This window comes from Nannospalax galili, unplaced genomic scaffold, assembly GCF_000622305.1.
Source record: "Nannospalax galili isolate Female #2095 unplaced genomic scaffold, S.galili_v1.0 scaffold484, whole genome shotgun sequence".
Classification (NCBI taxonomy): domain Eukaryota; kingdom Metazoa; phylum Chordata; class Mammalia; order Rodentia; family Spalacidae; genus Nannospalax; species Nannospalax galili.
This window is the reverse complement of record NW_008350788.1, coordinates 344,099-356,585: the sequence shown is the minus strand read 5'-3', so window position 1 is coordinate 356,585 and position 12,487 is coordinate 344,099. Positions and strand designations below refer to the sequence as shown.

General features: G+C 48.3%; 2 protein-coding genes across 3 annotated transcripts; both read right to left on the bottom strand.

The window, feature by feature from the left end:
* Positions 1 to 1,982: 1,982 nt before the first annotated feature.
* Tstd1 (thiosulfate sulfurtransferase like domain containing 1) lies at positions 1,983 to 3,460 on the bottom strand. The gene is made up of 4 exons (XM_017801924.2): positions 3,242 to 3,460; positions 2,901 to 3,023; positions 2,238 to 2,400; positions 1,983 to 2,147 (listed from the first exon to the last, which is right to left on the bottom strand). The coding sequence occupies exons 1-4, from the start codon at positions 3,348 to 3,350 to the stop codon at positions 2,096 to 2,098; spliced, it is 447 nt and encodes a 148-aa protein (XP_017657413.1). The 5' UTR covers positions 3,351 to 3,460; the 3' UTR covers positions 1,983 to 2,095.
* A 143-nt stretch (positions 3,461 to 3,603) lies between these two features.
* Usf1 (upstream transcription factor 1) lies at positions 3,604 to 12,021 on the bottom strand. 2 transcript variants are annotated; one of them, XM_008848019.3, is made up of 11 exons: positions 11,894 to 12,021; positions 7,505 to 7,597; positions 7,090 to 7,139; positions 6,831 to 6,946; positions 6,421 to 6,522; positions 5,499 to 5,694; positions 5,280 to 5,367; positions 5,089 to 5,147; positions 4,848 to 4,942; positions 4,487 to 4,615; positions 3,604 to 4,315 (listed from the first exon to the last, which is right to left on the bottom strand). In XM_008848019.3, exons 2-11 carry the CDS (start codon positions 7,510 to 7,512, stop codon positions 4,226 to 4,228), a joined length of 933 nt encoding a protein of 310 aa, XP_008846241.1. In that variant the 5' UTR covers positions 7,513 to 7,597; positions 11,894 to 12,021; the 3' UTR covers positions 3,604 to 4,225. The 2 variants fall into 2 exon arrangements, with proteins under 2 accessions (XP_008846241.1, XP_008846242.1); XM_008848020.3 differs by having other exon boundaries at positions 6,862 to 6,946.
* Positions 12,022 to 12,487: the final 466 nt, after the last annotated feature.

The window sequence follows — 12,487 nt, the reverse complement described above, 5'->3', positions numbered from 1 at the left end:
ATGTATGTTAAGTGCCCCACATGTATACAATGCCTGCAGAGGCCAGAAGAGGGCATCGGATCTGGATCCCCTGGAACAGTTACAGACTGTTGTTAGCTGCCATGTGGGTGCTGGGAACAGAGCTTGGTTCTTCTGCAAGAGCAGCCACTGTTCTTAACCACTGAGCCACCTCTCCAGACCCACAAATGTATTTTAAAAGTCCCAAAAGAGTAGTCATCAAACTATTACCATGCTAGAAGGAAGTTATATATCCACTACATGGTAAAGTAAATCTAGTTTCAATAAGCATTTGTTAGTTTTTAAAAATATTTTATTTTTATTTTATGTGTATGAGTGTATTGCCTACAAGTATGTAAGTGTACCCGTTTCATGCAATGCCCATGGAAGCCAGAAGAGGGCATCAGATTCCCTGGAACTGGAGTAAGACTGTTAGCTGCATGTGGGACCACAGCCAGGTCCTCTGCAAGAGCAGTCAGTACTCAACCGCTGAGCCTTCTCTCCAGACCCAAATTGTTGTTTTTTTAATATATTTTTTAATATTTTATTTTTATTTTTTGGTCTTTTTGAGACAGGGTCTCCCTGTAGCCCCAGCTGTCCTGGAACTCACTATGTAGACCAGGCTGGTGCTACAGGAGATCAGAAGAGGGCTTTGGATTCCCCTGGAACTGGAGTTAAGGACGGTTTTGTAGCTGCCATGTGGGTGCTGGGAATTGAACCCAGGTCCTCTGCAAGAGCAGTTGGTGCTCTTAACCGCTGAGCCATCTCTCCAGTCCATTTTTTAAACATTTTTATTTTATGTGTATGAGTGTTCTGCCTGCATATATGTAAGTACACAATATATGTGCAGTGCTGTGAGAAGGGCATTGGATCCTCTGGAACTGGAATTAGAGTTTGTTGTAAGCTGCCATATGGATGCTGGGAACTGAACCCAGATTCTCTGCAAGAAAAGCAAGTGCTCTTAGAAAAAGCAAGAAAAGCAAGAAAAGCAAGAAAACCACAGAGTCATCTCTCCAGCCCCTGACTTCAGTTTGATATATGTTACTCAGGTGCCCTACCACTAAACCATACCATTAGTCCCTAGGACTGACTTCATTTCCTGTTTGAGGAAGGTGAAATTGGGGTTGAGGAGCTGCAAGTCTGGAGCAATGATAGACAAATTTTCTGTAAAGGATTACTCCTACCAGGGAGTGAATTTTAGGCTTTAAAGGAAATACAGTCAGCCACTTCTGCATAAAAGGAGCCATAGACAGCACATAAAGGAATTGTGGCAACACAGACAATTGCTGACCTCTGGTCTATAGCAGTGGTAGGTTTCTGGCTGCAAATGGAAATCACTAGAGCAGCCCATAAAATCACAAATGCCTGGCTTCTTTTGAGGCCCAAGATTTTTTTCTTCTTCGTCCTTTGTTTTTGAAACAGGGTCTGTCTCACTGTGTAGCCCTGGCTGGTCTAGAAATCTTGGTCTGTAAACCAGGTTGGCCTCAAACTTACAGAGATCCACCTGCCTCTGCCACCAAAGACCTAGGATTAAAGGCATGCGTAACACACCCAGCTTCTTTTAACACAGGATCTATGTAGCCCAGGCTAGTCTTGAACCTGTGATCTTCCTGACTTAGCCTCCCAGGTACTGGGATTATAGACATGCACCACCACACAACTAGTAAACTGCTTGCTTTTGTTTGTTTTTGAGATAAGGTCTTGCTGTACTGCCTAGACTGGCCAGGAACTGAATTCCTCAACCTCCTAAGTAGCTGAGACTGGACACACTTAGCTCAGAGATTTTTTTAAGTTACTAGGGATTCTGATGTGCATTCTGGGCTGGAAACAGCTGTTGTAGGGCAACTGCAGTTGTTTGGCAAACTGCTGTAATTTGGGTAATAGAGGGATGAGTGCTGGGAAGACAAATGATCCAGGGGCTAAACTGAGGTCTAGAGTAATGAAAGAACCATGTTTGGCCCACCTGACAAACTGAATGCTTCTAATACTTTGATTAAATGCTCTTTATTTGAGATTTTTGTGTACAGAGCACCATAAGGACTTGCCCAGCTAGCAAGGGGGCCATAGGAATTGGAACACCCAGCAAGCTACCTTCTACCTAGCCCTCCTTCTCCAGCCACTCCTTATAGGCCCCAGCGTAGTTTCGAGCCCTGTGGAGAGAAAAGGTGGTGAGGGAAGGACAGGTCCAGTAGGCAGACCCCAGTCACTGCCCAGCAAGCAAGCCTTACACCTTGCCGTACCCTGTGTATCCAAGGCCCTGTGCCAACTGTGTGGCCTGCAAGCCTCGCTTGCCCATCTGACAAAAGAAAACAAGATTCTCGGCTTCCCGCTTTGGCTTCTCAGCAGAGTACAAAGCCTGAAAAGCAGCTGGGTCCATCTGCAGGGCACTTTCCAACTCAGACACTGAGAAGGGACAAAACAGAAAACCAGTGGTACATTCAGGTTCAGAAAATGAGCCTCAAAGAGCTGAGTCCTGGTGGGGGGCCAAATCTGAAGAGAGTCTCAAAACAGCAGATAGGTGCCAGCTCCTACCCAATCCCAGCCCCAAGGACAAGGAACAGCCTACCAGTGCAGAAAGTCAGGCAAACAATGCAGCCACTTCTTGAGTCCTGAGGAGGCACTGGAGAATCCAGTGGACTGGGACGTCCAGCCTCGGGGAGGTCAAGCTATGTGGCTGGTCTGTCCTTCTGGCTACCTGCTATCCCCTCCAACTGGATAGGCTAGTTCTGCTGCCAGGTTCCACCTCCATTCAGCTTTTATCTAGGGAAGCTGAGGGCTGACTTGAGCAAATGTAAGGCTGCCCCAATCCCCACCAGTACCTTCCCCACTCCATCCTAAGTGAAGTCCCTTTAGCTAAGACTCCCCCCTCTTCCAACACAGGAAATTCCACCGCAATCCCATACCAGGGATGTTGAGCGCCCCAGGGATGGTCCCAGCTGCTGCCTCCTCCCGAGATCGAACATCGAAGAGCTGAGCCCTGCCTGAGGCTAGGAGCAAGCGGAGTTCAGGGAGCGAGACTGTGGGCACTGAGGGAGAGGGTACGCTTCAGGGGAGAGGAACTATTAGACACCTGCTGCCTCTGCCCCCTCCACTGAGCCCCCTCACCTGGAAGCTTCCCAACCCAGGGAGTTAACAGGACTGCAGCCACACCCCCTGCTCCTCCTTCTATAGAGCTCTACCCAGAGGACCAGCTTGCACAAACCCTCTCCCCACACCCCAAGTCCCAGGTTTCCCTCTCAGGTACCTCTAGCCATGGCGCTCCAAGCAACTGTGAGATGCAAGATGCAGCCCTCTCTTCCTTCCTCCCTCCCTCCTGTGCCCAACCAGGAGACCGGAACAGGAAGCAAAGGCATGATCTCTGCACAAACCCCACAGCACCAGTAGGTGATTCCTCTAACACCAACCCACAGGAGGAACACTTAAAAGATTGCCCAGTGTGGGCCAGAAACAACACCCAGGTTTGGCACAGGTACCAGGACTTGGGATAATGAGTATAGGAACAGTGCACCCCACCCAAAGGTTGACCCAGTCCTTACTGGTCAAAGGGTAATATACCCGCTCCCTTCCCCCAGGGCCCCACAAAAGGAGGAAAAGTAGACAGCTGTAGCTCTGAACAATTTTATCTTTAAAAAAAAAAGGAAATAAAAAGAACCATCCCCAGATGGGGAAAGGCCCCAAGTGAGCCCCTGCCTATTGCTCTCCCACCTTCAGAAACTTCTGCATAGGCCTCAGCTGCTTGCCGGCCCCTCTCCTTTTCATGGGACAGCAGCCACTAAACATCCTTCCCCCACCTCTTGAATAAGCTTGCTCCCCAGAGTCATTAGGTGCATATATATGTCAACCTTGGCTCCAGGGAAAGGAAGAACCAGTGGAAGCGTCAGACCCACAGAGTCCACAGACCCTCTGCTGGGCACTCTAAGCAAGCACAGGGCAAGCCTCCATTTAGTGTGTCCAGTGTCCATCATGGAGACAGCACATGCAGTGTTCAAGAGGAGCACAAGGGCCCAGGGATGCATGGTGAGGGTGGGCAAGGCTTCGGTACATGTCCACTGTGTTCATACCACTCACTGCAGGCTGCCACACTACAGGGCCTCAGTTCATAGACATGCCTGCGAAACTCCCCCAGTCCCATGCCAGAAGTAGACAGTGGAGAAAAGGGGCACCAGATTAGCCTGTTTCTCCTGGGCTATCCACGGTTCTTAGTCCCAAAGCCCATGAATCCCCATAGTTAGTTGCTGTCATTCTTGATGACGACCTCTAATCCATGATGCCGCAACTGTGCTCGTAGTAGCAGATTCTTGTTTTTAAGATCTTCCACCTGACAGGGAAAGAGGCAATAAGGGGAATGGGTAGAAGAAAACTGTCACTGCCGAGCCTATGACCTTAGTCACACACCCACTGGTGAGAAGGAAAATGTGAAGTGTTCTCTAGGGAGTCCCAAACTGGGTCAGTGGCTACAGGGCTGCCAAGAGGCCTATTAGAGTCTGACCTGCTGTCGAAGCACATCATTGTCCAGCTGCAGCTGATCTAGCCCTTGCAGTTCTTCAGACAACCGGTGGTTACTCTGCCGAAGCTCCTGGATATAATCACAGGCTTTGGATAGAATTCCACCTTTACTCTGCAAAATAAAAAAACTCACAAAATGAAGACTAAGGCTTAAGGGATCTAGCGCATATTCCCAAAAGCATAGTCACACTTTGGGCCTCAGTTTCCCCTGAGAATGGTGATGTAACATCTCAGAGAGATGTTATGAAAATACTATCAAGTATACCCCACTCTCCACCATTTCTGGAAAAATACCAGGAGACAGAATTCAGGCCTCCTGCCCACTACCAGGGTCTTTCCATGACCTGGCCAGACTTGGTGCTCTCCATAGAGCAGTCTGGGATGATCTTGGACAACTGCACAATCCAGTTGTTGATCTTGTCTCGGCGGCGGCGCTCCACTGTGGGGCAAAGTGAAGACAGAGTGACTCAGTGAAAATTCACCACAAGCCCTAGGGTAAAATGACCAACCCTTCTTCCCCTCACTCACCACTACTGTCCCCAATTCCACTAGGTCACTCTAGCTTCACACCTGGATCTTGCCTACCTTCATTATGCTGAGCCCTGCGTTTCTCATCTCGTGTTGTTCGAGGAGCCTCCGACTTCCTGACAACAGGGCCCAGGGTGGCCAGAGCAAGGAATAAAAAAAAATATGACTGGCATTTAGGATGAATTATACCATATTTAGAAGGCATTAAAATCACTCATAGTAACCAAGAAGAGATAAAGGTCACTCACGGGGAATAAGGGTGGGTCCTGGGGGCAATTGAGCGCTGGCTTCCTCCCTGTAATACTTCTTGTGGTGACATCATCACAAAGAATTGACCTGTGAAGATGAGAAGTAGTTTCCATGCCCTAGCACCCTTCTCTGAGAACACGTTCCCTCCTGCTCGTAGGGCAGCCCCAGACTCACATCCCATAGCCTAGTCCCTTCTACCATTTTGTGTAGTATCTCACCAGTGCTGGGAGGGGTTGCCTGCCCCAGTAGTGCCTCTGAGCCCTGGGTAGTAACGACAGCAGTGGTACTCCCAGATGTGGTACCTCCTGCCCCATCTCCCACTGCGGTGCTGGGAAAGTAAGTATAGTGTGTCTCAGCAGCTGTCCCCTCTGTGTCAACTGCATCATCACTGGTGAAAGCACCCTGGATCACCGCCTGGGAAGAGGAACAAGAGCAGAGCAATACTTACTCCCACTCTACCACTCTCAAGTTTCTATCCCTTAACAGAAGGAAGGGAAACATTTAGAAAAACAGATTCTAGCAGGTATGTCTAACCTGTGGCGCATGAGCCACATGCAGCCAAAGATAACTACGAACGCAATCCAACACAAAATTGTAAACTTACCTAAAAGATCATTAGATTATTTGTGAATGCTTTTTGTAAGATGATTGTTTGGTTTGTTTTTTCTTTTTATAAAATTTATGTATGTGTGCCATGAGTGTGCCCATGAAAGCCAGAAGAGGGTGTACGATCCCCTGGAGATGGAGTTACAGGTACCTGAGTCACCCAACATAAGATGCTGGGATCCCAAATCTTCTGTAAAAGCAGTACTGACTTTTAATTACTGAGCCATTTCTCCAACCCTCCCCCCTTAAAGATTTATTTTTTATTTTATGAGTGTTTTGCTTACAGAGGTCAAAAGAGGGTGTTGGAACTCCTGGATCCTTTGCAAAACCAGCAAGTGCTCTTAATTGTGGAGTCATCTCTTCAGTAGATTGCATGGTGTTGAGTGTGAGGTTGGTCATATCTGGCCTTAGCACCTTGAGGCAAGGTAGCCTGAGATGTCCCACTGCTCCTAATTCTATCCTCCCCCACTGGTTCCCTACTTCCTCTTATTGTTCAGAGCCCTAGTGCCCTCCCCAACCTGTTCCCCCCTCTACCTGGGTCATAGATTGAGTGGCAGGGTAGCCACTGATGGCACCAGTGCCCTCAGTCTGGCCATCCAGCTGCCCCTCAGACACCTGGATCACTCTGTACATCACCTAGAAGCAAAGAAGAAGGGAAGACAGAAGAGTAAATGCTAAGAGTCCCAGGGCTTCTCAGAAAGTGTTCCTTGGGTTGAGTCCCAAGAGGTTTTTCAGAGACACAGTTTGAGCCCTTGTCTCCTTTCCCCATTTTGAGGCTTCAGCACACTCCATACCAATCTCTATTTCAAGCCTATTAACCTTTCACCCCAATAGTTAACGGTTTCAACTCATCATCCAAGCCACAGCTCCCCAAAATATGTTCAGGTACCACCCTTAATCGCAACCCCAGGTAACACCTGCAGCCACCTGGCCCCCTCCCTTACCTGGCCCCCATTCTCAGTTCGGAAGACGTACTTGACGTTGGGGTCAGGGAAGGTGGCAGCTGACTGGATGCTGGCGATAGCCACACTAGTTGGGTCCTCCCCAGTAGCCACTGCACCTAAATTAAAAGAGACAAGGAAAGGTCTGTGGGTTAATGTGACTGTGACCTGTATGCCACTTAAAAGATGCATGGTATACAGGAGATGGGCCAGTGAAGGAAGAAGGGCATGATGGGTACTTGTTCTTGATTTTAACATTCACCTTCCTGAATCTGCACTGTCCCCTCTTCCGTTTCAGCTGTTTTCTGCTGCCTGTTTGTGGTTTAAAAAAAAAAAAGACAAAGAAAAGATGCTCATTGGCTTAATAGCATAAGACTCCTAAAGTCATTGGCATTCACAACAGATGTTGGGTTAGGTTGCAATAATAACTAGTATTTATTGTTTACCATGTACACAGACACAAGGCTATAAGCATTTAATATGTACTATCTTAATACTTCATTGCACATGAAGTAAATAGCACTACTTCCATTTTATAGATAGGGAAACCAAATCACAGATCTGGTTAAGTGATGAAGCTGGGACCTGAATCCAGGCCTGCCTGAATCCAGAGCTCTCGGCATTTTGCATTCTCCCAGGCCTTCCTTCTCTTACCCAGACACTGCTTCTTTACTCACCCCTTCATCTCTCTGTGAGGGGGCTCATCCGAGGAACTGGTCCTTTTCTGGAGGTCTTTGTATCTCCTGACTCACAGGCCTGAGTGCTAAATCCTGGTAGAAATCATGGAGTTTGCTGTGAGTCTAGGCAACTGAATAGCTTCTCAGGTTCTACAACTACGATCCATGAAGACATAGCCAGGAGAATAAACCAATCACCCACAGGGGATGGTCAGCTTCCCCCATTCCAATGCCAAAGATTGGCCTGCAATCGTTGAAAAAGCAAATCTTGCTGGAAATGGTGGCTCACTTCTGGAATCTCAACACTCAGGACACTGAGGCAGGAGGACTGATACAAATGTGTGGCTGGCCTTGGCTAGAGAGTGAGTTCTAGACCAGGCTGGGCTCAAACTGAGACCAGAGAGAGAGAGAGAGAGAGAGAGAGAGAGAGAGAGAGAGAGACAGGGAGACACCAACCAGGTCTGGTGGTACATGCCTGTAATCCCAGCAATTAGGAAGTAAAAGCAAGAGGACCAGAAGTTCAAGGCCATCCTGAGGCTAGCAAGTTTGAGGAGCTTGGGCTACAAGAACTTGTCTTTTAAAAAATACATGAGGGGCTGAAGAGAAGGCTCAGAGGTTAAGAGCACTGACTGCTCTTGCTGAGGACCCAGGTTCGATTCCCAGCACCCACATGGCGGGTATGAACTGTCCTTAACTCCAGTTCCAGGGGAATCCAAAGTCCTCTTCTGACCTCCATGGCATTGCAGGACACGGGTGCACTCATATACAGGCAGGCAATACACTCATACACATAAAATAAAAATAATAAATAAAAAAATTTTTAAAATTGGCTAGCCGGGTATGGTGGCATACACCTTTAGGCCCAGCACTCGAAAGGCAGAGGCAGGCAGATATCTGAGTTCAAGGCCAGTCTGGTCTACATAGTGAGTTCCAGGCCAGCTGGGGCTACAGGGAGACCCTGTCTCAAAAAGACCAAAAAAAAAAGGGGGGGGGCCTGAGATAACTCGGGTAAAAATGCTTGCACTGCAGGCCTGGCAACCTAAGTTCTAAAACCTACACAAAAACGGGATGCAGCAGCACAAGCATCTGTAATCACAGAACTCCCTACAGGGAGAAGAGAGGCAGAGGAGGGAGAGAAGCTGCAGAAGCTCAATGACGAACGCAGAAATCTCAAACAAGGTGGAAAGGAGAAGATAGACACCAGAAGGCTGTCCTCTGACCTCTACACACACACTTTGGCACAAAAGCACCTGCACTCACGCACATAAAGAAGTGTGTGCACGCATACACACACGGAAAAAAAAGAAAAGAAGCAGGCTGGTGAGGTGGCTCAGCAAGTAAAGGTGCTCACCATCAAGGCTGATGACCCGAGTTTGATCCCTGGAACCCATCCAACGGAAGGAGAGAACCAACTCCTGCAAGTTGACCTCTGACCTCCACATGTGCCCTGTGACACAGGAATACTAACACAAAATAAGGTTGTTGTTTTTTTTGGGGGGGGGGGGGGTGGTGGCAGGTAGCACACACCTTTAATACCAGCATGTGAGAGGCAGAAGCAGGTGAATCTTTGTGAGATCTATGCCAGCCTGGAATACATAATGAGTTCCAGGCCAGCTTATGACTACAGAAGACCGCCTCAAACAAAACAAACATTTTTTTTTGTTGTTGTTTTATATCATTTTTCAAATAACATTCTTTGCTTCTCCATCACCACTTCAGCTGGTGGGAGGAAACAATTATACTGGAACACTGAGAAACAGTGTATTTTTGGCTGAATTATTAAAACTGTTAACGTCGCTGGGTATGGTGGTGCACACCATTAGTCCCAGCACTCGAGAGGCAGAGGCAGGCAGATCTCTGTGAGTTCAAGGCCAGCCTGGTCTACACAGTGAATTCAGGCCAGCTGGGGCTACAAGGAGACCCTGTCTCAAAAAGACAAAAAAAAAAAAAACAAAAACCCAATGTCTTCTTAGTAAGGCTATTATGATCTATAACAGCAACTTCATGGGGATTAGACTGGTCATGTTTTGACCACCCATCATGGTCTTGGAGACATTTTCCAGCTTCTCAGACACAAACTATACAATAAGAAATTCTTCTTGGGGAGGGGTCAGCCTGGAGAGATTGTTCAGTGGTTAGAGCACTGGCTGCTCTTGCAGAGGACCCAGGTTTGGTTCCCGGCACCCACATGGTAGCTAACAACCATCCTTAACTCCAGTTCCAGGGGATCTGACACCTTCTTCTGGCCTCTACATGACACAGGTATACTTACATATATGAAGGCAGGCAAAGCATTCGTACACATAAAATACATAAATACATAAATTATTATTCTTTTTTTTTGTCTTTTTGAGACAGGGTCTCCTTGTAGCCCCAGCTGTCCTGGAACTCATTATGTAGACCAGGCTGGCCTTGAACTCACAGAGATTTGCCTGCCTCTGCCTCCCGAGTGCTGGGATTAAAGGCTTGTACCACCACGCCCAGCCATAAATAATTTTTAAATTTTATTTATTATTTTTATGTGTGTGAGTGTATTGCCTGCATGTATGTGACTGCACCCGTGTTGTGCAATGCCACAGAGGTCAGAAGAGGGCTTTGGATTCCCCTGGAACTAGAGCTAAGGATGGTTCATAGCTGCCATGTGGGTGCTGGGAACCAAATCAAGGTCCTCTGCAAGAGCAGTCAGTGCTCTTAACCGCTGAGCCATCTCTCCAGTCCCAATAATAAATTAAAAAAAAATAAAGTATTGGGGCTGGAGAGATGGCTCTGTGATTAAGTGCACTGGCTGCTCTTGCAGAAGACCCAGGTTCGGGGTTCGGTTCCCACCTCCCACATGGTGGCAGCCAACAACCCTCTTTAATCCCAGTTCCGGGAAATCTGATGCCCTCTTCTGGCCTCTGAGGGCACTGCACACATGTGGTGCACTTCCGTACATGAAGGCAAAACATTCATACACATAAAGATGAATAAATAATTTTTAAAATTCTAGTCCTCAAATCTAGGAAGGGAAAACCATTACTAATCATAAAACCTAGATTGCACCCTTGAACGCCATTGTACTGAGGTGGGGGGGGTTGTTGTTTATATCATCTGTTACAAATTCTAAAGCCCAAGTGTATCATGGTCAAGCGTTATTTTATTCATCAAGACTTCCTGTAGAGCAACACAGTTGCTAAATGTTACCATGACAACTCCAAATCAACTAAGCCACAGGAGGAAGGAGGTAAAAAAATCCAGGCTCAGGGTTCTAATGGAGAAAAGACAATGGGGAAGAATCCTGCCTTAGGCTCTTGACACCCAGCCAAAGAACAGGAAAAACAAAGAACAGAGCAGACAGATGCCTCCAGAAAGAAACAGTTGCACAGTACACAGCTGTAAAATAATCAACAGGAAAGGGGCAAGATTTTTGTAAATTCTCTCCCCATAATGCCCTCCAAACCTTCCTAATCCAAGGAAATCTTAGCGGATAAGCATGGAAAAGCCCATGTCCAAGGAAAATGGTAGCAACAACAAAAAGGAACTGAAACTGAAACTGTTCGTACAAAGTAATGCTGCCAGGAACTCCCACTCTCTAAGGGGAAGTAGCATCAGTGTTTTGGGACTACCTAGGTCTCCATACTCAAACCTGAGTAGGAAGTGCCCCTCCCGAGGCTTGTAGCACTGCCTGCAGGAGGAGGCAATAAAGAGGAGGCAAGGAAGGCACAGGGAGGCAGTTGTATTGCCCACAGCTGTCAGTGAGAGGCAGCTACAGAGGCCACCCAGCAACCGGGTTAGGCTACTTACTCAAATCTCGGGTTGTACATCCGGAAGCATTTCCTGAGCTTTAAGAATAGGTGATACGGAAATCGGGATTGGATGTTGTGGCTTGCACGCTCAAGAGGGCCCAGCAAACGCCCTTGCTAAGCATGGACTCAGAAAAAAGATCAAGTCCCAAAAGAATTCAGGCACCAGGACCTTGCTGAGAGTGAGGCGTCTCCCTGGTCTCCCTGCAGGCCCACCAGCTAGACCGAGGCGCTTGGGGGGCTGAGCACCGGCCAGACGCGAGCCCCGAAGCCCGCGTGGTGACCCGGCCAATCCGACCGCGCTCGCCCCGCGCCCCAGCTGCTCGGCAGGAGCCCAGGAAGGACGCAGGGACCCCGGGGCCTGCGGCCCGCAGCTGCGACCTGCGGCTAGACAGCGCAGGAGGGAGGGGATGTGCGCACTCCGGAGCGGGGAGCAAGGTTGGCCCACAAAGCAGGGCAGCAGATAAAGAACCAGGCACGGCCCCCTCCCCCAAAACAAAGGCTTCCTGCCCAGCACTTCCCTAACCTGAAAAAGGAGCAAAACCAAAGCTGCCCCGCCCGGCCGATTCACCCAGTCTCCAGACTCCTGCCGGGTCCTGACACTCACCGCTCAAAGCCGCTTCAAGTCGCCAATTCCCCACCGACAGCGTTCTCCCTCTAAGGACCCAGGTATCCCCATAGACAGCTGCTCATGCGCAATCCCAGCCTGCGGCCATGTCGGTGAGGGGCGGAAGTATCTTTTCGACCCGCCCTGCCTACTAATAGTCCCTGAACTGCCCTGTTTCCGTTCCTCCAACATAATAAGGGCTAAAGAATGCATAGGTAGTTTTCACTGACTCCGAAGAGAAGCAGTATGCTGGGGGATATCCCAGGGGTCCTAGCTATTTTCAGCAAGAACAAGAGAAATCCGACTTATTTTTACTTCCATCTTTGTGCTAGGCGGAGCCTTTTTTAGTCACACTGAAAGGAAGTGGAGAAACGGAGTTCTGGAGCGCCATCTTTAACAAGGGCAACTTGGAATGCCATCTTGAATCAGGGTATCATTTTGAGGGATTTCTAAGTGGACATCAGGATGATTCTGGATATAGGTAAATCTACCTGGGTATCGTCCTTTGTATTAGCGACATCAGCCCCTCACCCAAAGACCCACAGGCTTCCACTTTTTCCGAGGCTCATAATATCTGTGACAATTTTGATTCAC

What these genes read in the sequence shown, in the direction of transcription:
- Tstd1 (XM_017801924.2), bottom strand. Translation starts at nt 3,350, where the DNA reads ATGCCTTTGCTTCCTGTTCCGGTCTCCTGGTTGGGCACAGGAGGGAGG. An exon ending in TGGGGCGCTCAACATCCCTG is followed by an intron (nt 2,401 to 2,900) that starts GTATGGGATTGC and finishes GTCCCTTCTCAG; the next exon opens with TGTCTGAGTTGGAAAGTGCC. An exon ending in CAGGGCCTTGGATACACAGG is followed by an intron (nt 2,148 to 2,237) that starts GTACGGCAAGGT and finishes TTCTCTCCACAG; the next exon opens with GGCTCGAAACTACGCTGGGG.
- Usf1 (XM_008848019.3), bottom strand. An exon ending in AGGACCCACCCTTATTCCCC is followed by an intron (nt 5,148 to 5,279) that starts GTGAGTGACCTT and finishes CCCTGTTGTCAG; the next exon opens with GAAGTCGGAGGCTCCTCGAA. An exon ending in CAGGGCTCAGCATAATGAAG is followed by an intron (nt 4,943 to 5,088) that starts GTAGGCAAGATC and finishes TTTGCCCCACAG; the next exon opens with TGGAGCGCCGCCGCCGAGAC.